This window comes from Lutra lutra, chromosome X (assembly GCF_902655055.1).
Source record: "Lutra lutra chromosome X, mLutLut1.2, whole genome shotgun sequence".
Lineage (NCBI taxonomy): Eukaryota > Metazoa > Chordata > Mammalia > Carnivora > Mustelidae > Lutra > Lutra lutra.
The window spans coordinates 67,737,031-67,762,526 of NC_062296.1; the positions used below are offsets into that span (position 1 = coordinate 67,737,031).

The 25,496-nt window shown below is 37.3% G+C and overlaps 1 protein-coding gene across 1 annotated transcript in view; it reads right to left on the minus strand.

Moving 5' to 3' along the window:
* CFAP47 (cilia and flagella associated protein 47) overlaps positions 1-25,496 on the minus strand; it is a 544,336-nt gene that overhangs the window by 233,393 nt on the left and 285,447 nt on the right. Inside the window, exons 42-46 of the mRNA XM_047716464.1 lie at positions 23,042-23,119; positions 13,209-13,279; positions 11,755-11,900; positions 2,157-2,268; positions 1,170-1,396 (exon numbers count right to left, since the gene is read on the minus strand). Coding sequence (XP_047572420.1) covers positions 1,170-1,396; positions 2,157-2,268; positions 11,755-11,900; positions 13,209-13,279; positions 23,042-23,119 — 634 coding nt within the window. The remainder of the gene's footprint in view (positions 1-1,169; positions 1,397-2,156; positions 2,269-11,754; positions 11,901-13,208; positions 13,280-23,041; positions 23,120-25,496) is intronic.

Here is a 25,496-nt window from a genome sequence, read left to right on the forward strand (position 1 = left end):
ATGCCTTAGGATTTTTAGATGAGCCTGTGCTGAAGGAGCGACATGAATGCATGGGCTCCAGTGGAGAAGGCGAGATCAGGGAAGAGATGGGACTGACAGGAAGGGTCATGAGGACCGTCCTAAGGATGTTGGGTTTTATTGTGAATGAGCTGGAAAGCCAACAGAGGAATCTGTGCAGGGGAGCAACATGACCAGGTTTATATTTTAAAGGAATCATTTCGGTGGCTCTCTGGACGTTAGACTGTATGTCACTTCATTTATACGCTAGAGTTCAAGATATAAGGATAGAGTCCATAATAACAGGACAATAATGCCGCACAACTAGAGAGCACTTATTTTTTTTAAGATTTTTTTTTATTTGACAGAGAGAGAGAGAGAGAGAGAGTGGGAGGAGCAGAGGGAGAAGCAGACTCCCCTTGGAGCAGGGAGACTGATGCAGGGCTCCATCCCAGGATACTGGGATCATGACCTGAGGCGAATGCAGAGGCTTAATGACAGAGCCACCCAGGTGCCCTGAGAGCACTTATTTATATACCAGGTAAAGTGGTAAGCATTTTACGTAATTATCTCACTTAGCTTCCATCAATTATCAGCCTCCTCAAATTAAAAATACAAAAATCAAAGATTGATGATTTTGAAGTAACCAGCCCACAGTCGCACAGGCAGACAGTGTCAGTGTCCGGACGCTCAGCCAGGCAGTCTGACCCCAGGGATGAGTCTCTTTGGATGCACAGACTATCCTGCACAGCTTTTAGAATGTGTCCCTCCCCACCCCCTTCCAGAGATTTGCATTTAATTATTGTAGAATGAGGCCTAGGTACTGCTATTAATATAAGTTTTCCAGGGCATTCTAATGTGTAGTCAGAAGTGGAGGCAACCGTGAATTCAGCGGCTACACTGTAATGCTTAAATGTACTTAGCATGCTAAGTTACCACTAACTTAGTTACACCAATAAAATTAGCAGTTGTGCTAACATTAGTAGAATGCTTTGTTTCAGACTTATTATTTAATGAGGTAGAAAGAAAAAAAAAAAAGCAACTGAGCTGTCTTCCCGAGGAAAACCAGCATTCGTTATTTTTCCACATAAAAAGGTTATGATTAGGTGACAACTCTGTGTAATTTTTAAAAAGAAAGTAATCTAAGTGCGTCATCTGTCCTGCATTCTCACCTCAATCCTCGTCAGCCCCAGGAGGGCGATGGCCACGCGGACACTACTGCTCTCCAGAGTGCCTGTGATCAACCGTCGCTCATACTCTATGTCCGACATCTGCTGCTGTGCTGCAAAAGCCAAAGCCTTTTCCTTGGCTTCATTAGTCAGTGGCAATGTAAGGTCCACATCCAAGACGTGACGGAGCTCACATTTCAAATACAGAACTGGATTTTCCTTACTAAACACTAAGGGAAGCAAAAACATTCATGATTGCCATGATCATTTGTGCCCTTGACAATGTTATCCAGAATGGACTTGGAAGGTCTGAAATATAAAACTGCAGTTGTAGCCTTTCTTAGCCACAGTACCATGGGTAACTCATTTCTAGTAGCCCTGGTTTAGTAATTCAAGAGGAAGTCTTCATGAATTGAAGGTATTTTGCTGGTACTCTCTAAGAAGAATGCTCAAAGAATGTGCAAAAGAACTCCAAGGGTTCTTTCGTAGAAATATCAACATGTTCAAACATTAAGTGATCATTGCGCTATCAGTGATTAGAAGGTAAGGGAAGTAGAAATAAATGTAAAGACATTCGTCAGGGACTGGTAAGGACTGTTATTTTCTTTCACTAACAACCTTACACTTCAGAATATAGGGTACCAGTTTAGGTAATATATTACAATATACAGAATTTGAGAGTATAGCCATTTCCAAGTTATTTGGGAAACTGAAAATTTGCTGAGTAAATATTTTGAATGCCAAATTTTAATATTTATCTGAAGAATGAGAAATAAGGATTTTAAAAAAGAATCACCATTGACATGTTCTTACTAGTTAAACTGGAGGAGTATTCCATGGATGCTGACATAATAAAGTTAGAAGGGAGCCTTCCAAAAACTTTCCAAGTTTTTATTGGAAAAACTTGCCATGAATATGCTTGGATGGCTATATGAGGAGCAATGCCATCCTCCAACATTTTAAACGAAATCAAACACACATATACTCTACCTTCCTCTGGAGAAGTGCTGTAGTCAAGTGGAGCTGAAGAATCCTTTGGGAAAAAGGAGGAAGGCAAGGGGATCATACCTTTTCCTTCGACCACGTAGATTAATTCTCCAATCTAAAACACAACCACACAATAATATTAAATTCCAAAAGCTCAGAAAAAATTAGGATCTTTCCACAATGAGAAAAATCTGTACACTATAACAACATCCATGCATTGTGCATTGTTAAGCAACTAACTATAAGCCCTAAGTGAGGAGTGAAAGGTAAGGCTGAAATATAGCCCTCCCACAGTGCAGGGGAATCTGTATGCAACCAGAGCAGGGAGGGGGATTAAGAAGGCCCCAGAATGGCACCGACAGCCTTGATCCTTGTGCTATAAATATCCTTGGTAGACTGCTAACTTAAATCACATAAACAATCAAGAAAGAAAGAAAGATTTTTTTTCCTTCATTCTGAAATTTATTGTTGCAGGGGAGTGACAACACTTTTGCATGATGCCTGAGTCCTCAAGTGTCTATATTTTAAAGTGCAGACTTTCAAAATGAGCATATGAAGGTCTGCAGATCTTTTAGAATAAGTAATTGGACCAGAAATAGAAAAGACTAAACAGAGTGAAAATTAAAGTGGGGTCAATGCAAGGGCAGCAAAATGATATGGGGAAAGATTAACAGAGGTTCACAGGCTTGGTTTCAATTCTGGTACTGCTACTTATGAGCTACTAAGCCTCAGGCAAGTTTAGTAAATCTCTGACTTTCACTTCTGGCCTCTGCAAAATGGGATGACCAAAAAAATAAGTTCATTTTAGAAATCTAGAGAAAAAATGAAAAGGAAGGTGAGAGAGGAAGTCTCAAAAGACATAAGATCCCAATGGATGAATAAATATTCAGATCTTGATCTGAAGGGAAGCAGAAAATGTCACCCCAGAATATGTTGCTTTGGTATACTGAAATTGTGAGTTGTAGGCACTTGAAAGACAGTAAATACAAGGAGACGCTTTTTTTGAATTTGCCTTATCTGCTTAAACAGATCCTCCAAAAGAAACTCAAGTACCATAAATTCCCTCCATGAGGATTTCATCAACCAAGGATTGACTCTTATCAGGACTAGAAGTTGACATTGTATACTGACACACTTTGTCACAAAGTATCATGTCTCCCATCTATTCTTCTAAAAGCCCATTCATCTTTCCTGAAAATAATTTACTCTCCTCCAAGTGGCCAACTTCCCTTTCTCCCTTTTCCCTATTAAGATGGTATCTGAGCCTGAATTCTAAGCCACTTGGAGGAGTTACTCATTTTTCCTTGGGTATCTTTCATGTATATAGGGAGTGTACATGTTAATAAAGGTGGTTTTCCTTGTTATTCTGTCTTTTATTACAGGAGTCTCAGCTAATAAATCAGAAGGGTAGAGGAAAATTTATCTTTTCCTCCCCTACAATTCAAAAACACTTAAAAGGAAATAACAGAAAAAAATGTACAAATAATCATGAGACAATCAGGGAAATATGAACAATGCCGATGTCTGATGCAAGAAAAAAAATTTTATAATATTTTTAGTAATAGCACTATCATGATTATGTAAAAAAACAGTTTTTTTTTCTTGTAGAGATGCTTTCTAAGTTATTTATGGATAAAATTATGGGATGATTGGGATTTGTTTCATTATAATGATGAAATAAGTTCGGACATGCCCTGTTAAAGCTGGGAGAAGGGTACAGGGGAAATATATCGCAGTTTTATTTCTAGAACTGTATTTTATATTTTCCATAACAAAGTCTTTTTAAAAATGCTTACATCTTTTTTTTTAATTTATTTTAGATTTTATTTATTTATTTGACAGAGAGATCACAAGCAGGCAGAGAGGCAGGCAGAGAGAGAGGAGGAAGCAGGCTCCCCGCTGAGCAGAGAGCCCGATGCGGGGCTCGATCCCAGGACCCTGAGATCATGACCTGAGCCGAAGGCAGCAGCTCATGATCCCAGGACCCTGAGATCATGACCTGAGCCGAAGGCAGCGGCTTAACCCACTGAGCCACCCAGGCGCCCCTAAAAATGCTTACATCTTAAGAAGTAGAATGAGAGTAAAGATGTGGTGAAGACTAAATGAGGTAACACATATGAGGAATCTAATCCTTTGCCTGGCACTTATCAGGGACATAAGAGACCCATGTAAATGGAAAGGGACCATTTTTTGAGAGCAGGGCATCCCAACATTCATGACATATAAATCACCTAAAGATATGGTGAAAATGCAAGTCTGACTCAAGAAATCTGGAGTAGGGCCAAGACTTGAGAGGATCAATGAAAATGGGCAGTGGCAATTTTAGGGCTAAGCCATACGGTGGATAATCTTTTGCCAGAATGACCTTGTGACAGACATGCAACTAACTACTAGGAAAGCAAAAGCAAACAAAATTAGCTTCCAGGCTGGGACTGTAACTAGTCTGAACTGTCCCACCAACTTAAAACAATATTAATTATATGCTTGAGAGACTACTCTACAGGCAGCACACATAAATGATATAAAAGGAAACTGATTGCATAATAAAAATATATATTTCTTGGAACACCTAGGTGGCTCAGTGAGTTAAAGCCTCTATCTTCGGCTCAGGGTTCTGGGATGGAGCCCCACATTGGCTCCCTGCTTGGCGGGGAGCCTGCTTACCCCTCTGTCTCTCTACCTGCCCCTCTGCCTACTTGTGATCTCTGTCTGTCAAATAAATAAATAAAATCTTTAAAAAATATTTCAAGATATTGTAAATATCCTAGATAACACATGAAATGGCACAAACTTAATCTAGAAACAATATAAGAATAAATAATTTCTGATTGTGAGGTCAATTTATTTATAGCTTCACAATTCCTCTCTGACTGAGATTTGTTTACAATAAAATTAACTGTCATCTACTCTCATATGATAATGTTCCATAGAATTTTACTAATTATAACTCACAATTACCTTTAGTTCATGCTGAAAAAAGAAATCTGGAAAACTTTGAATGTTATAATTGTTTAGCATTTAATTTCATGCACTGGTAATAAACAGTACATTATAGAAAACTTCATACAGTAATTTTTCCTAAGCAATGTAGTACCTTGCAAACATAAATCCAAGCTAGCCATCTGAAATGTGTTTTCTGTGTGTGCATGTTTTGCTACAAATACAACTAAGTGATCAAATGAAATTTTCAATGATAATTGAAGTACAAAGGCTCAACAGAGATCAGAGAAAACATATTAAATTTTACTTTTATTTTACTCTTTTCTCACTATAATTTTTATCTAAAAAAACCACATTTTACCCAAAATATAATTTTCATAAGAAATTAGACTCAGTGAGTATAGCGTTACCAAAGCACATGTTTTCTTAAGTGTGTGCCTGATCTATAGCTTGTCTTCTCAATGAAAATGAATACCAACTCATGGAAGTTGATACAAAGGGAGCAAACTGCTATTTGCCAGAATATTTCCCTTATGTATACATTATAAAAAGCCTCCTAATCATGGATTAGCCAACTAAAATATCAGTAACTGGGGCGCCTGGGTGGCTCAGTGGGTTAAAGCCTCTGCCTTCGGCTCAGGTCATGATCCCAGGGTCCTGGGATCGAGCACCGCATCGGGCTCTCTGCTCGGCGGGGAGCCTGCTTCCTCCTATCTCTCTCTGCCTGCCTCTCTGCCTCCTTGTGATTTCTGTCTGTCAAATAAATAAATATTTTTAAAAAATAAAATAAAATATCAGTAACTAAAACTCTATTCAATTTCATTTAATTCTACATCTTATACCTACAATATATTATCATTTCCCAAAAAATTATTTTGTCTAACTTGTTCACTTTCAGTGTTCTTTTTTTATTAAAAAGAAACTTAATATAATTGAAAATAATGCCTGTGTCAGAAAATCAATTGTGGTATCAGCTAATTATTTCCTTCTACTTTTCTTGCAATAAAATCAGACCAGGAAAGGAATACAAATGCAGTAAAGAACTCCCTTAAAGCAGAGAAATCCCTTACATTCCAAGTCTGGAGGCTGTGACAAAGGAAATGAAATTATCTAACACATAACAGACACTTGTCAATGTGAGCAATTCTAATAGTCTATTAAATTTCCCTTCTGACCTTAATTTCAAATTTTGCAATCAGGATGTTTACTTGGATTTTTATTATATTTTCCAGAAAGATGCCAAAGCCCACAGCACACTGTCCATTGTTAAGAAACCCTCATGAAAGATTTTGTTCTTCTTATGTATCTAGTTAAATGTAGTCCTCAAATAACACAGTTGCATGCAGATTTACAAGACAACCTGTTAATGACCCAGAAATGAGGAACACAAACAATGAATCAGCAGAAAAGTTTTAATCCCAGCTCTGTTATTAATGAGCTGGGTAACCTTGGACATGCCATGGATGCCCTCCAGACACAAACAATCTTAATCTTTAAAAAAAAAAAAAAGGCATTTAGACAGAAAATCCCCATGTTGTTTCATAGGTCTTAAAATTCTACTTACTCTCTAATCTTGGGCCTAAATTTTGCTATGTTTTGTAATTTATTTTGTAATTTATTTGTTTGAACTGGCTGGACAATATAACATTATTGTGATGGTTAACAGGCATGTAAGAGCTAAGCTAAAATTCTAAAATGTTAAATTCCATACACTAGAGAGAGATCATTAATCACTGTAGGTGGCCATTTGGCATTGCCATAATTATAATGTGAAACTGACCAGTAAGAATAATCGCTGTTCTTTTAAAATATGATCTTTCATAGAATGAGTGTTCTAGGAGATTCAGTAAGGGTGAAAAGAAAATGTATAAAGAGATTTGTATGCTTGCACTAAAAAGTTCAACTTTCTTCACACAGTCTTTTTTATAAGATTTATTTATTTATTTGAGAGAAAGAGAAAGAAAGCAGGGGGAGGGGCAGAGAGAGAGAGAGAGAGAGAGAGAATCCTAAAGCAGACTCCCCGCTGAGCAAGGAGCTGGACAGCAAGGTTTGATCCCAGGACACTGAGATTATTTTCTGAGCTGAAATCAAGAGTCGGCTACTTAAATGACTGAGCCACCCAGGTGCCCCTAACACAACCTTAACTGCATGCCTGAGAAATTATTCCACAGACATTTTGAGAAAGCAACATATATATAAATACTATAAAATATTCATCACTTAATAAAAAGATATAGCATATTGTAGGAAAACATCTCATCAAATCACAGAAAGCTCAGCCTAGAATCTAGAAGTTACTATGGCAATGATATTGACAATCTCCCTCTGTCTACATCACTGTATTTCTCAGAACCGTTGCTATTCAATTTTTGGCCATCAATTTGCTCTGCACATAAATGAAAATTTGCATCAAGTGTGAACATCACGCAAACTGTCATTAAGATTGATCTTTATATCAACATTCATCTTTGCAGTTCTCTCTCATCCCTTTGCTCCTTCCCCCAAATCCAATATGATCTCCTCTTCTTTCGCTGCTTCCCACATCCTTCTCTCTGTCTTTGCTCTGGTATGCAAAAAGCAGAAGGCAGCAGAGAATGGAGGTGTGTGGAGTAGTGTAATAGATTGCGGGAATCTCTGAGCCAGTCTCTTGGTCTCCAGTCTCCTTCTCCAACTCTTAATCTAGTCCCTGTTTTGGCTCCAGAGATGCTTTCTAAAACAGAGATGAAATCAGGTCATTCCTATGCTCAGTATGTTCCTGCTTTCAATAACAATAATTATCTTAATATAATAAAGTTATTCAACTAAAAATTTCACTGCCCTCCTCATTATCAGTCTGCCTTATCCACCCGATCAATTTTCTGTCACAACAAACTTCTCTCAGAATTGGCATTTCAAGCGTCAGTAAAATTTCATGCTCGGCTGCTTGCCTTGTGTTCTCAGAATCTTCTTGAGCACACTTCTCCCCTGCCCAAAATCTGCTTTACTGGCAAATTTCCGCTCACCCTCTTAACCAAACTCCTTTATGAGTCAATTATCTATCATATAGAAATGCTTTTGCTATCATATAGAAATGCATTCTTCCCTCTATTCTAGACATGGTCAGAATCAGGCTGGCTGTGTTACAGAATTAGTGGACATGTTTCAGGACACCGTGTACACAAGGAAAGATTAATGTCTTGCGAGGGCATGGTTGTCCCAGCACAATGTGGCATCCGCGGAAGGCAGGAATGCATTTTTATATATCTTAGGAATGTGCCATACATTCTGCAAGCTTTCTTCATCCACCTGTATGAAGCATCAGCTTCCAATAAGTACAACTTTCTGTGTGAGCTGGGTCAGCCTTATGCAAGTGTACCTTCTCCACAGAATGTGAATCCCCTTAGTATAGACTTCATGCCCTTTCTCTGTGTTAACTCTGTACATGTCTACAGAACTGACTTTATACTGTTGGTGAATCTGTGCTGGGAGGAGTGAACACAATAATAAAAGGGAATTACTGAGGTTGTTAAATTTTAAAACTTTCAAGAGTCATTCTCTATATTCTACAGTTTCCTTCGAGAATGAGAGTTCCAGACTCGCAACTACCAGATACATCAGTTGTGGACAACAAATGCACAGCTTAGTGATTATAGGCAACAATATTATATTATAAACTTTGAAGCTGCTAATGGACTAGATCTTAATTGTTCTCAGCACAACAAAGGAATGATAATTGTGTGATGTGACAAGGGTGTTAGCTAATGCTACTGGAGTAGCCTCATTGCAATACACAAATGTATCAAACCAACATATTACGTAAAAATTTATACAATGTTACCTGTCTGTTATATGTCAATTTAAAAAAAAACGGTTCATAAAAGGGACATGGATTTGGAAAAATAGGAATTACTGTTCCCTTGTATTCTATATGCCATTTGAAAGGGTATCCCCTGGAGCTAAAATATTGGTATCCCAGAGGCATGTGGGATCTTTACAGACTAACTGTTAGGATCATTGATAAGAAACACAGAGGAGGTTCCCCCACCCCACCCACCAAGAATAAATAACTACCATTGGGTACAAAATTCGCTTTAACAAATTTTCTTCTCATATTTTTTTTCTCAAAAAAGGCTGCAGTGTTTATAGCAGGATGATCGTTTCACAGAAAGGAGGGTGGGTGAAAGGGGAGAAGGCCCTGCAGCACGGAGGGGTCTCAAACTACGTGTAACGTTGTGAACATCTACCACATTGATTTAGAGTTTAAAATTCACTTAACCTGCTCCCATATTGTCAGCAGGCATCCTAAGGTTAATAAATCTTTCAAAGTATTAATGGGCTAGATGGGGTTTCATCTTCCCTATTCCCCCCACGTCAAGGATCCCTGCTTGGTGCCCTTGCCTCTCTTGCATGAATGATCCCAGAAGTGATGGGTGGTTTCTTTTCTGGAAGCCCAGGACTACACAGAGCAGATAGTCACACAGGCATGAAAGTAAAGACAGAGTTCCTAGGGTTGTGTCAATACATTATTTTATACCTTGCAGTGTTTGTGTGGGGGTCCGTCAAGCTCTCCTCCCGGAGAGTTCCATTCGTCAGGCACTGGGTCATGTTCCTACTCCAGGTTCCCCCATTCAGTCTGCTCCAACCACACATGAGCAGAAGGCTTTTGGACTTCTGGCATTAGACAGCATGAATTTTTAGGGATTTTGTAGGTCTTCACCTAAGCTAAGACTTTCTACGAACGTTGAAGGAAGTTTTGTAAACTGTTTATACTTCCAAACAGCTATTACATAAGTCATCTCATTTTTTTTTAAATTTTCAAAGTTCATATAGAAGAGCCAAAATGAAACAAGTGGCCTTTCCTTGATAGAAGTGTTAGTAGAAATGTTTCTGTTTTATACATGGAAAGCTATCAAATGGAGGCCTAATTACTTTACGGTTTTCAACAGGTGGTTCTTAATGGCAAAGCAGTTATCACACATTTAATAAGAACAGGAGCTAACTAGGTGGACTTGGATGTTTGATTATCTATTTAAGCGTGTAATTGCGTTTTTCAATATAATTAGCAATAAATTGAATGTGTAAATTAATAGATGTGTTTGCCCACATAAGTAATTGTAATTCAATGCAATACTTTAGATTAAGGGCATTATTTCTCAGTTGACAGCAATATAATTTTATGATTACTGTTTTTCTTAATATTTTTTCTGACAGTAACAAAATATATATAATCAAAAGACTTGTTTTAATAAGTTGAGATTCCAAGTTAAGTATAATTATATTTGGATTAATTTAGACAAAATTTATGGAAGTAAATATTAATATTCCAATAGCTGAATTCAAATAATAAAATCAGTCTCCTTACTATGCTATTAAAAATTAAGCCTGGCACTTTCTAGGTCTATATTATCATTTAATATAAAAAAGGAACTGTGAAGTATTTGATTAAACTACTAATCACACTACCATTACTATTTTTCACAAATTTTCATATAGAGGAATTTGGTTAAATCTTGGGCTCCTCTAGGGGAAATAAAAAACAAGATTTAGCATTTCTATAAAATGGCATTTTTTCCCTCCTAAATGGCAATTTTAAGTGAAGTTAAACTATTTTTTACATATTTAATGGGCTATATTATTTTTCATGTGTAAATAATCCTATTGATACCAGATCAATACAATACCTCTTTCCAATTACCATTATTTCATTGCATAGGCAGTTAATATAGCACATAACTGATACAGAATTGATGTATTTGGGACTATCTTCTGGGCGTTATAAATTCCCTCCTCAGGTCAACACATGTCAGTTTCTTTCCGGAAGGGGATAATATCATAAAATCTTTCCTCTAAAACCTGTCTTTTTCTCTCTCCCTGACTCTCTCCCTCCCTTTCTCTGTTCTTCCATCCCTCCTTTCCTTCTCTTTCCTTTGTTGGTTTTATTTATTTATTTTTATGTAAAGATTTTATTTATCTGAGAAAGAGAGAGAGGGAGCACAAGCCTAGGGAGAGGCAGAGAGAGAGGGAGAAGCAGACTCCCCACTGAGCAAGGAGCCTGATGCAGGGCTCGATCCCAGGACCCTGGGATCATGACCTGAGCCAAAGGCAGATGCTTAACCAACTGAGCTACCCAGGCGTCCCATTTGCTGGCTTTAAAGAAGTAAGCTACGTGGATGCCAGACCCACTAGAAAATTAATTCTGCCAACAACTTGAGAGAGCTGAGAAGCAGCTCCTTCCTCAGTGGAGTCTCTAAGGAGGATCCAGCACTGGCAGGTCCCTTGACTGAAGACTTAATAGACCTTAAACAGAAGACCCACCTAGGTCATGCCCGGATCTCTGATCCATGGAAAACATGGCATAATAAATGTGTATTTTCTTTAGCCCCTCAATGTTTGGTAGGTAACTCATTGTGCAGCTATATAAATACAGCCAGAGCTGCAGCAAGGTCAGGCATGCTACCCATCTGCTCCCGTGGGACTTTCTAAGGCAGCCATTATAAACTCTACCCACAACTAGTCTACCTCTTTGCATATTTGTGAGGATAAGCTCTGTGTTTAGCAACTAGAAGGCTGAAGTTGTTATCTACACTACTAGAGTCTTCAGCTGCCTTCAAGTCACCTGTACTGGTTACTCCATTCAAGCGCCAGCCCATGATGAAAACACAAGCCACCATTCAGTTCTCACCTTTTTGTTGCTGAGGATGATGACACAGTAGCGTGTGTGCATGTCAAAGGGAAGAAACAAGAGCTCCAGGCTTGAAGTCCCTTTTACTCCCAGGTGAAGATTATGTGTGGAGCAGAAGAACTCTCTGATGAAATTGGACTTAATTGCTACCAAAACATGAAGCAGAGCTTGTTTACATATCATTTCATAAGTGCTGTTCAAATAAAGCAGCTGTTTCAATTAGTGCTTCAAGTTTTGAAATGAATAAAAAAATGTTCAAAGCATTAGTACACCAAATTAGATGACACGTGCATTTGTTAATGAAAGCATGGGTGACCCCAGCTCCAGCCTGATACCATAAAACGTGTAATTATGGCCCTCTATTAAAGAGTCCTTTAAAAGGGAACTGCACTAGTGTTTAAATTAGCCTAGATATACATATATAAATAGTAAAGTGGTCATCTAAGCATCTTCAACTTTTTTTGCAAACTATGTAATAGTTCACTTAACAGGATGTAATGGAAAACTTGAACTGCAAATAGAGGAATGTTTTATATATATGTTTGTTTCTACCATTTTTGTTGGTTTTAAAACATGTCTACAAGTTCTTCAACACTGCATTGAACGTGGTGATATGGTGGGGCAGTCTTAGGGACTTGATCCTAATGAATAGTATGCTAGAAGGCAACAGTATGACATCTGATACTAGAACAAACAATTTAATATGATTTCTTCCTAATCATCCCTTTCTTGGCTCACCTGCTTTTAGAGACAAGTTGTCATCCTATGAAGAAGCCTAAGCCACATGAAAAGCCACATGTAAGTGTCTAGACCAACAGTCCCACCAGAGGTCCTAGCCAAAAGGTATTAACCAACAGACATGTGAGTTGGGAAGCCTTTGGGATGACTCCTGCCCCAGCCTCCATCTGACTGCAACTGCATGGGGACTCTGAGCAAAAACCATCTAGCTGAGACCAGTCACTCCAGAAGTGTGAGAGATAATAATGCTAATCCACTTTTACTGTTTGATGGCACTACATTTGGGGTGATTTGTTCTGTAGCTGGAGATAACCAGAACATTCCTCTATCCATTGTCCTATCCACGTCCTATACAGATTTTCTAAATCTACAGTTATGTCATTAAACAAAGTAAATCTGTGTTTTCTTGTAATCTTAAACATGGCGATACATGTCACCTAAATAGGTTTAAACAGTTTAGAATAAGCCAAAAGATACCTAAAAGTCATTTATTTAAATCCATTCATTATGGGTAAGGAAACTAGGACTCACAGTGAAGAGAAAGATGTAGAGTCCTGCAAAAGGTCATAAACAGGAAAAGCTGAGAACTAGACCCTGGGCTTGCCCTTCTGTCTACTGTCATAACCATCCTTTGTTGAGTATTTCATTTACGGGTATGCTATGCACATAAAAGTCAGACATGAAGATAAATGAAAGCTTTTATATGAGGTACTCACAGGTTCCTAAGGCATTTGGAGACTGGCAAAAACTCTTCGAATTATCACTTTCAGGGCTACTCCCAGCATCACTGTCATAAATAAAGAGGAGAACAACATCAAAACACAAACGAAACTCAAAAACAATTCTGTCTTCATTAAATCTTATAGATCCTTAAAAATTATGGCTACCTACATGACATACAAAGGTCACAGATGTATTTCGTGTATCTCCTTTATGTTTATATTGTTTCAGAAATTTTAAAAGAAAAATGCAAAAAGGAAACTAACAATCATCCATATTTCTACCACTGTTTTATACAATTTAGTAAAAACAATTCCTTTTTAAATAAATGAAACAAGATGGGAGCGGGAGGGAGACAAACCATAAGAGACTTTTAATCTCACAAAACTAACTGAGGGTTGCAGGGGGAGGGGTGTGGGAGAGGGTGGTGGGGTTATGGACATTGGGGAAGGTATATGCTACGGTAAGTGCTGTGAAGTGTGTAAACCTGGCGATTCACAGACCCGTACCCCTGGGGCTAATAATACATTGTATATTTATAAAATTTTTTTAATTATTAAAAAAATAATTCCTTTTTACTTATGAATACTATGGAGAAATAAACATTTAAAATAATTTAAAACAAACAAATAAACCCAAATCCTGAGGCCCAAAAGTAGTGGTCTCAACTTAGGACTATATGTTCTCTACAAACGTGGTTCTAGAACTTGATTTCTTCAAAGATTCTCTTCTTTCAGTTTATTATTTCTGCATTTGCCTCTTTCTCATAAAGAGAAGAGACATGGGCAGCTGCTTAAGCTCTGGTTGCATTTCTGAAAATTATTTAGCAGACCACAGCCCGAAACAACTGCCTCCCTTGAAAGATTCCATATCTTCCAGAACCCATCAATTTTCCCCCAAACTGAACTTCTCAATATTCATAATTACTTTGCTCCACAAGCTGGCAATTAGCATCTCAGCTCTCAGATACTGTTTGCCTGATTTTTTTTCTGAAAATACAAAATCTCCATATTTTCTTACCCTGTCATATCCTTTTGCATGAATTTTTTTTATTAAAGACTTTATTTATTAATTTGAGAGAGAGAACGAACAGTGCGGAGGGGTAGAGGGAGAAAGAGAGAGGCAGACTCCTCACTGAGCAGGAAGCCCAGCACAGGGGATGGGGTGGGGAGGCTCAATCCCAGCACCCAGGAGATCATGACCTGAGCCAAAGGCAGACCTATAACCAACTGAGCCACCCAGGTGCCCCTTGCTTTTCCTGAATTTGATGCTGTAAAAATATATGGACTATTTCCAAGTAAAATTCTAGCCATATTGATTCTTTTTCTCCACTGACTTTTCTTGATACAACACTCTTTTTTTTTTTAAAGATTTTATTCATTTATTTGACAGACAGAGATCACAAGTAGGCAGAGAGGCAGGCAGAGAGAGAGGAGGAAGCAGGCTCCTTGTAGAGCAGAGAGCCCGATGTGGGGCTCAGTCCCAGGACCCCAGAATCATGACCTGAGCCAAAGGCAGAGGCTTTAACCCACTGAGCCACCCAGATGACCCTTGATACAATATTCTTAATAAGGCTTACCACATCTTGTAACTACTCTCTGCTTTACTTCAACTCACAGACATTCTGATTAGCTGTTTTAATATTTTATGTAATTTGGACACTTGATAGACACTTTAAGGCTATACTAGATACTATCTAGAGACATACTAGATATTTTAGCAATTATAAGGGAGACCATTCAGAGAGTGGGAAAAACAATAAAGAATGTTTATTTCTCGATGCATGTTTCCACAGCTATCTCTATAATGGAGCTGTAGGTAGAATGCCTGATTAAAATCCTCAGATAATTTCAGAACTTCATTTTGCTCAATCCTTGCAATCTCTAGCCCTTCAGCCATTTTTTTTCCATAATGAATAGAAAAGAAGAGAGATTTGGGCTTCTTTTTCTTTTTCTTTTCTTTATGTATTTTCTTGGAGAATAGCTAATGAAAGTGCCTTTTGAATAAATCAGAGTTGCTTCCTCAAAGGAGACTCTCAAATGCACAAAAATTGAGTTACCTGTGGTAAAGACGGATAGGAAAAAATTGCAGACCTAGAAATGTTATTACCTTGCTCATAAAACAAGTGATTATCATGATTAATTCAGAGACGTCAGAAAATAATTTAATAAAGTAATTTGGTTCAGGTAAATTCTATTTTCCCTGATCAACATTTTTGAGTCTAGAAATTCAGTGATAAACCCAGCTTGTTTACAAAACCAGTATCTTGCTGATCAAAGAAAAAATGGAAAACCAATTCTACCTCACACCTCAGTCTTTGCTATCATTTTCCTAAATGCTCACCAACTGCTGCTGAAGCTATGGCAGAGGGAGCACTTTTAAACCCCTGGTCTTAAAGAAGAAATAGCATCAAAAGAGGTTAAAATTATATATAATACTGTTGATCAAGCAAGAGAATATCTTCTACTAATTTAGTAGTGGGCTGAAGTCAGAGAGTGAAACCTACTTAGGAGGTGTGAAGGGATGACATTCCTTTTTTCTCTGCAGGGATGACCCACAGCTCTTTTCAAACTAAAATGACCAAAATGCTTCTATTCAGAGCATGAATAAATCAGCCCCAAGAATGACTTCCTACTCAAACCTTTTCCATTGGGGAGGGGAGGATCTTTAACATAAGCCTTCATGAAGCTACTCCTGGGCCAGCATTCACAGCTGTGTCCAAATCAAAGAGCAAATTTTCTGGTTCAAGACTAATTTTCATGCATCACGGGAAGTAATGTAATTGGATCAATTCTGAGATACACTTCATCCTCCATGTGCCTAGGGCTTCTTTAAAAAAGGACCCAGTAGTCTCTGGAGGGTAGTAAAAATGGAAAACTTGGGGTGCCTGGGTGGCTCAGTGGGTTAAAGCCTCTGCCTTCAGTTTGGGTCATGGTCCTGGGGTCCTGGGATTGAGCCCCACATCGGGCTCTCTGCTCAGCAGGGAGCCTGCTTCCCCCACTCTCTCTCTGCCTGCCTCTCTGCCTACTTGTGATCTCTGTCAAGTAAATAAATAAAATCTTTTTTTAAAAATGGAATACTTGCTTTTTTTTAGTACATCTTTGGCTCCTGAGCAACTGAGAAGTCTGTAAAGCAAGGTGTACCAACCCGGGGTGCGAGGACAGAGTGGATCTGTGAATTCAAATGGGGAAAAATTCCATATTGATTCCCACTAACTCTTTTTTTTTTTTAAAGATTTTATTTATTTATTTGACAGAGAGATCACAAGTAGGCAGAAATGCAGGCAGAGAGAGAGGGAAGCAGGCTCCCCACTGAGCAGAGAGTCTGATGCAGGGCTCGATCCCAGGACGCCGAGATCATAACCTGAGCCGAAGGCAGAGGCTTAACCCACTGAGCCACCCAGGTTTCCCACTCCCACTAACTCTTAATAGCAATTTAAATCAAACCACAGTAGCAGTAGCTGTAATATGAAATGGTCACCAAATAATCATGGATATGTTTATATTATATTTCAATTCTTGTACATATCTTAAGCTATTATTTACAATCATAACTACTTTTAAAGTATGGTAGTTATTATGTCCACCAGTAGATTTTATTATGTATTATGTTAAGAAGTATATATTTTAACATTTTACAATTTTTAAATATTTTTATTATCTGCTGGAGAATGAGCTTCCTCTATGCCATAGACTGAATTGTATCACCATTAAATTCATATGTTAAAGCCCCAATTCTCCAAATAACTAATTTTGGAGATAGGGCCTATAAGAAGGTAATCAAGGTTAAATGAGGTCATAAGGGTGGGGCCCTGATACAACAGAATTAGCGTTCGTGTAAGAAAAGCCAGCAGTGAGCTTACTGTATGCATGCACAAAGAGGTCAAGTAAGCCCACGGCAAGAAAGCTGCCACCTACAAGTCAAGAGAAGAGGCCTCCAAATGAAAACGATCTTGCCTGTACCTTGATCTTGGACTTCCAAACTCCAGAGCTATGGGAAATAAATTTCTGTTGTTTAGGCCATCATTTCCATGTTATTTTGTTACTGCAGCCTGGGAAGATTAAGATACTCTGTAATTCTTATATCTTAGTTTAATATTTATAAAACATTATTCTGTAAAGTAGAGTAGGCTTCATCACACTGGCAAAGGCCATGAAGAAATTAAAAACAGGTATGAAACTCTCCTGTAGAGCAAGAGGATCATGGCAGATTATGACTCTTAGTACCTACATCTGACTTCTGAATCACTGTTTTCCTTGGAGATTTGCCTAATTCTAAGTGTCACCAATTATCCAGTGTAGTAAAATGAAATATCTTAAAATCATAGCCATGCAGAATTGAGCTTTTCCGGGTTTTTAGCAAGAATCAAGACTCAGAAAAATATCTGAAAAATATCATGGCCTTCTTTCATTTGGGTGAAAGCTACTCTGGGCCAAGGTACTCTGAGAGACAAGGATAAAAGACAAAGCTCCTAAATTCACAGATTATAGTCTGTCATACTATGTAAGTCTACAAGGAATAATTACAAAGCAGAAGGATAAACACTTCAACTTTTCAACACTTTCAACCTTTTCAACTTTCATTCACATTTTTCCATAATCCATATGCATAAGCATATGTCTTATATTTCCCCTTGCCTGTCCCCTCTTCCACTGTTTCACCAATTCCTTCTTCCCACGCTCCTTTTATATTTACAGGAAACTTCTCCCCTGCTCTAGATTCGGGCCATCAAAATCTTACATTTCCCATCCCAATTTGTATATTATAAAGAACAGCAGAGTATAACATGCATTAGAAAAACGTGCATAGTACTTTATTATTCTCCTTAAATGTCTTCTCTTTCTAGGTCTGCAATTCTTTTCTATTCATCTTTACTGTAAATAGTATAGGTAACTCAGTTTTTCTGGGTTTGAGGGTCTCTTTAAGGATAAGACAACTCTGATTTATTCAAAAGGTATTTTCATTAGCTATTCCCCAAAAATATATGTAAAGAAAAGAGAAGGGAGATGAAACCCAGGATCTCTATATCTAGTACTCCTTGCCAATGAGCTCACAGAATTTTTTTTCCTTTTTTTTTGGTACAACATATATTACTAATGCATTCTACCCTGTACAATTGCCTCCACTTGTGTATGATTTTCTTTTTCTTCTCTACTTGATGGTTGGCTCCTTGAGAACCAGATCTATGACTTATTTATTTGATATGCCTCCGGTACTAAGAGCACTGCTTAAGGGGCCACTTAGTAAGAATTTATTAAATGATAAATAATTCATTGCTGCTGAAAAAATAGCAAGTCATATTACTGTAGGAAATTATTTACATAGTGCTTATTTCTGAACACCACTGACCTATCATTTAATTTTAAATTGTGGCTAAAATCAGTGTCCTGTCCTGATCCTTTCTGCTAATCCTTTGGATTTAATTAGAATAAAAAGGTTCTTAACTGTTCTTGCTTATGCTCATGGATCATGTTCCTGTAAAGTAAAATCTGTGATGAATATGAAGTTTTATCATCCATGTGGTTTCAAATGTGCTGTCTTATGTGTGTCTGTTGCTTAGGAAGAGTAGTTTATAGAGGCATTTAAAAAATTTTAAATAGGAGACTTTATGTTTTTTTATGCCACCTGAAAGATAATTTCAGCACTTTACTGCTCATTTGAGAAGAGAATATTTATTATTTGAGGAAATATTGACTGAAGTGATCTGAGAAGGAGTTTCAGTTAGCCTATGCTAGGTCATGCTTCAGTAACACCCCGTATCTCAGTGAATTAGCATTGTAGTTCACTTCAGGCTCCCATTACATGTCTCTCCTAGGTGGAGAGGATGGCCTCAAAGATCCTTGGTGAAGAGAACTCCATTTCTATATATACTTCCTTAACTGTATCAAGGAAAGGGAATGAGAAAAATTGTTCACTGCATCTTAAACCTACCCTTGGAGAAAATATTTTGTACTTTTCCTCACATGCCATTGGCTGATTAGGTTATATATTCATAAATAACTTCAACTGGGTAAGTGTAATGTTACTACATGCCTAAAAAGAATAGAACAGGGATATTTGTTAAGAGCTCTAAAAAGGGATTACTGGTAGTTTATGGAATAATTTCTTTTAACCTTTTCTTGTTCTCTTATGTTACCTTGCTGATTAGACCTAGAGACCAGAATGGGAGTTACTGAGACAGTGTAATGTTTATTGTATGGTATATTATATACAGAAGTTATTAATCATAGAGGTACTAGATCAGACCTCCATTTTGGTCATGATTCAAAATGCATGTTCTTAAGTTTTATTTGTATCCAGAAATCTATTCAAGACAAACATTAAGGAGAGCTTTAAGAAAAACAGGGTGTATAATATTGCTAAGTATTATTTTATTAAGACATATTTAAAGATCAAAAGGTCTCATTATGCCAATGAAGCCAGACTGAGGAAATACTAGATAGCTTTGTGCTAGTTGGAATAAAACTCTCTTCTGTGTCCCCTCATGGTGGAACCTGCTGATTGCCTATCCCAGTATCCATGGGCCCTTCCCTCCCCTCACTGACAGAACCCTCATTTTACTGTGATAGGTATGTGGAGAAGGGCCTTTCTTAGTCTTCCTTCCAGCTTGATTTGGCCAACTGGCTACAAGCAGAAGTGCTATGTGCTATTTCTGGGAAGTTTCCCTAACAGAGAAAGAAAGGGCACACTCTTATTGTGCTTCCTCCTTTCTGCTGCCTATGAAGTAGATTGGACTGTTGGAGTTCTGGATACTTTAGCTAATCCTTATGGAAGTGAGTAAAGATTTGCCTGCTACATGAATTAGAGCCTAGAGGTGTTATACAGCAAGCAGTTAGGACCCCCAAAAAAGGAGCCATAATAAGGGTTTCTAATCAATCTCTTAAGAACTGTCAGAAAGACAATCTTTGGGGTAAACTTAAGACTGTTCTATTTCAACCAAAAATAAGAATTTGGGGCCATTCAGCTCAGAACAGTGCTGACATGACAAACCAGGGACCATGTCTTTTCCTTTAAAAAATGTAGCTTTTGCCTTTTTTTTTTAAAGATTTTTTTTATTTATTTGACAGAGAAAGAGAGAGAGAGAGATCACAAGTAGGCAGAGAGAGAGGGGAAGCAGGCTCCCCGCCAAGCAGACAGCCCAATGTGGGACTCGATCCCAGGACCCTGAGATCATGACCCGAGGGGAAGGCAGAGGCTTAACCCACTGAGCCACCCAGGTGCCCCAGCTTTTGCCTTTTCAAATCCCACTCTCACCTTTGATCTGATAGGCAGTCTTCACAGAGGTGCAAAGGAGTAAACCATCAATCCTTTAAACAAAGGGCTCTGAATCATTCTTTGACAGTCAATGTACAGAAACCTAACTACTCTACAGTAGATCCTATTCTCCCTGACCAATACTCAGTATCACTATATATTTATGTTAGTTTTATCACAGGAAGCCTTCAGCAGGGAACTAAGAATGTAAAATATTTTAAGTATGAATGGAAGAGACTATATGAGAAAGAATGATCAATGTTTGAGACCATGATAGACATACTTCTTCAGCGGTACTGCATGCTGAATTGGCAATTATTTTGGATGAGTACTTGAAAAGTATCCTTTCTAGCCAAAAATTACATTACAAAGGTCTTAATACTTGTTTATTTCCATTACAGTTTAGATTTGAGAAGCATAACATTAAAAAAAGATATCTTTACCTATAGCTTCAGTAATTATGAGATTTTGGAGCTAATCAAAACCATTCCAAAATATTACATGAAGAAAAATCATGTTAAAGTTTGGGATATAGAATTCCTAAACTGCATTCCAAATTAACAAAGTAGACTTGTAGCACCTGAATAGCTCAGTCAGTTTAGCATCTGACTCTTGATTTCGGCTCAGCTCACGGTCTCAGGGTCATGAGATTGAGCCCCACACTGGGCTCCATGCTCACTGGGGTGTCTGCTTAGAAAATTCTTTTTCCCTCTCCCTCTGCCCCTTCCCTTGTTCATGCATGCTCCTTCTCTCTCTAAAATAAATAAGTAAATCTTTATAAAGAGAGAGAAAGCAGACTCAATTTTGCTGTTCATTAAACTGATCCAACTTTGAGTTACTAATGCTCACAGATACCTATAACATTGCTTTGAGATCTGACTCCAGTTTAATATGTGATATTATAAATTATTTGCAATTAATGTGGAAAAATTAATTCAAGGCCATTCAGGAAAAATCTATAATGCCAGACAGCTGCTTAATCAAGAAGGAAGAGACTAAAAAGATAAAGACTTAGGAGAAGTATTTACTGAAGAGTTTTTAGCAATACCAGCACTTCATACTACAAAGAAATTAACATAAAATACCTATAATACTCTATTCTTATGATATCTATAATGATGCTTTATCATTCAAGGTATTAATTCATTATTTTCTTGATGACAGAAAAATATAAAAGTAATATTTCAAATGCCTTAGTTAAGTATGTAATTAGCATTCAACAAAACAAATGCTCTGAGATAAAAATGGTGTGCTCCTATAACAATTTTTCTCAAAGACCATCCAATGAAGAAGTCAAGCATAATAAATGTAATCCTTATAACGTAATAAAACTATTGGCTTAAATACAATTCACTTTTGGAAAATAAACTATATTCTTTTTAATCTTAGCAAGTTCTGCACAAATCACTTTAAGAGTTTCTGATGACTTTAACATTGGTTATTCCTATGGTTTAAAAGTTGCCAAATCCTTGACTCCTGACACAGTTTTGCATCTAAAAGGATGACACTGTCATTATTAAGCATTACACAGAGAGAAGGGTAGAAAATAAACTAACATAGTAGCTATGAAGTAGTTGTTATAGTAATGGTCAGCATACGCATGCATTTCACTAATACATACTTGCATTATTTTCTTTCTAGCTGATTTTCTTTAACCTTGACAATGTTGTTTTATTCTATTTCACATTGAATAGTTATTTAGTAATTCAAAACAGATCAGAAATATAAAGCAATCTAACTCTTAAAAATTCTGCTTCTCTACTCCAAAGTCAAAGTCTCTTTCTAAACTAAATACAGATCTCATAATGTAGGTAGAGTAAGCCTAAATACAGTTGATCCTCACTATCCACAAATTCTGGTCATTTGCAAATTTGCCTCCTCACTAAAATTGATTTGTAACCCCCAAATCCATACTCACGGAGCTTCCCCTGTTGTTTGTGGACATGTGCAGAGTGGCAAAAAGTTCCAGTCAATGGTCACACAGTTCCCAGCTAGTCAAAAAAAGTGACGCTGGGCCTTTCTGCTTCAGTTCTCACATGCAGATGACCAGAGGAGGGAGACGGTAGGAGGGAGTACAGAAGTAAAATGTTCAAAAAGCCCTACCTCTGGGGCCAGGTGGACAAGATTTGAAACAATTTGTGGCAATTTAGTGGGTCAGCCTTATATAAGTCATTAACATGGATGAACCTTATTTTCTCTATGTAAAAATAAAATCTACTAGGATGGGCTGTTTTTAGGATTTATAATTATCTTCTATGTGATTACATATATTTCTTCTGGGAATAATGGCGCAGTATTCATTCACTGAGTGCCATAATTTTATGGAACATAACTATCACAAATAATGAGAATCCACTGTATTTAATCAAGTGCATATTTATGCAATTTTCATGCACACAGCCTAGTAACACATGAGAGAACAGAATAACTGAATAATATAAATTTTATATATAATATAAATTAAATATTTCAAATAAACAAAAACTATTGTATAATTAATAACAAGTTCAGTTGAATGCTAATTTCTAAGAATTTTTCCTGAGAAAATTATAAGCATAAATATATTCATATTTACCCATGGTTTATGAATTGTCCAGATTCTGTTAATTGAGATGGCAAAGAGATAAATGTTGAGGATTCCACCAAACTGACACTAAAATAAATGAAAAAAGGATTATTTTGAATTCTACTATAACAAAATTCAAATGACCACAAAACATTCTTTTACATTTTTTTCCATCATTCATAAAATATAGAATCAGAATAAATTTCAGTTAAAAAATCTGTATGTTCTCATTCTGCATCTCAAAACATGTATGTTTTTAAAAAGAGAAAGATCAGGGTGCCTGGCTGGTTCAGCTTGTAGAGCATGCAACTCTTGATCTCAGGGTTGTGAGTTCAAGCCACATGCTGGGTGTAGAGATTACTTAAAAGGAAAAAAAAAAAAGATCTGGAATTGAAATATGTAAAACATAATATTCTATTATATGGAAAGGCAATATTAATTCTTTTTTTTTAAGATTTATTTATTTATTTATTTGACAGGTAGAGATCACAAGTAGGCAGAGAGGCAGGCAGAGAGAGAGAGAGAGAGAGAGGAGGAAGCAGGCTCCCTGCTGAGCAGAGAGCCCGATGTGGGGCTCGATCCCAGGACCCTGGGATCATGACCCGAGCCGTAGGCAGAGGCTCAACTCACTGAGCCACCCAGGCACCCTGGAAATATTAATTCTTATAGCAAAGAAATTTAGAACATAAATCACTGCCCAATTATATTCTAGAAATGGAATCATATACTGGTCTCAATGTATTGTCAGAGCTGTACACATTTCCTTTTTAATCTTATTTTCAAAAAAGAAAAATATTTCTTTCAGGAATGGATATAAGATGTGGATACAGAGTTAATCAGTGCATTAGTAATTATGCCATCTTCAGGAATTGCTTAGCAATTCAGTCCGTCTTATGAGATAATGCTCATTCATTCAGGAAACAGTTATGGAGACTCCATTATATGTTATATGTGGGACTGGGTGCTGGAAATCCAAGCATGAATCTGTTATCCTCTCTACCTTAGGTTGCCCACATTATAGTGGAGGATAGTGTGGAAATGATAAATGATCCTCTAGATATGGACGAAAGATGTCACAAAGAGTCGTGTCAGGAATGCCTAATTCTATCTGCAGAGTTGAAGAGAATCTGTATAATATTAAGAATAGATTTATTCAAGCCTGATTTTGTAGGGGCCAAATGTGGGTTGCACCCAAGATGGGCCACATTGGTGTGAAGATTATTCTGAGTTAAAAGCAATAAAAAACTAGCAGATTCAGGTAATCTCTTCCTCTTCCTCTCAACTTAGTAATATTTTCATTGGAAAAGAAATCTATCCAGGAAAAGAGCTATTAATAGAGATTTCTCTTTACCTAAGAAATATATCTCCATAATAGGACAACCTCTATTTTCCAGACACCTCCTTTCACTTTCTTGCTAATTGTCTTCCTCCCCTTTGTATCCTTATACCCCTGTCTCTTTTCTTAGCACATGTAAGTCTCATGTTGCTTCACTGTCTTTGGCATTTCACGTGTGTGTGTATTCCCCTTATGTAAGAAACTAAATTTGATTTTCTTCTATTAATCTGTCTCAGCCAACTTGATTCTCAGTTTAGCTAAAAGGGCCTTGAAGACCAGAGAAATTTCTTCCTTCCCAAAAAATTCATTAAAATAAACCTTTATTATGTAATAGTGATTAATTTCATAATATAAACATTATAATAAAAAAACAGATCAATAATAAAATTAATCTAATGTTTTAGTATTGAAACACAAACACACATATAAACACACATACAACTGCACACAAAACTAAAATGCAACACATTCATACATCTTAATGTTTCAGTGTTGAAGGGGTTCAGGATAGCCTCTGCTCCCAGTATGTGTCACTTTGGCATATGGATTATTTTAAGCTGAAAGCAATCAAGACCCTGTGGACTCAAAAGAAACTTTTGCTTCTCCCTTAATTCTAAAGAAGAATCTAAATTGGGGGTCTTTCCCAAAATAAGGGTTACTAGCAGAAATAAATTTTAACTGAGCGATGCATCTGTATGACAGGGCAAATGTCTAATTATCAAACATCTGCTTTTCTTTTCTTTTTCTTTTTTTTTTTTCATAAAGATTATTCATTTGAGCAAGAGAGAACACAATAGAGGGGAAGTGGAAGGGAGAAGCAGGTTCCCCTCTGAACAAGGAGCCTGACATGGGACTTGATCCCAGGACCCTGGAATCAGGACCTGAGTTGAAGGCAGACGCTTAACCAGCTAAGCCATCCAGAGGCCCCAAACATCTGCTTTTCTTTTCCCCCTGTGAGGGGCATTCCTCTCCTCTAAAATCCCAGACTCCTACCCCCTTCTCCTTAGTTCAACACCTGTCTCTGGAATTTCCTTGTCTGGGTGGATTCCCCATACTTATACTATTAACTTTGATTTTCTCCTGTTAATGTTTCATATCAATGTTATTCTTAGTCCAGCTAGAAGGACC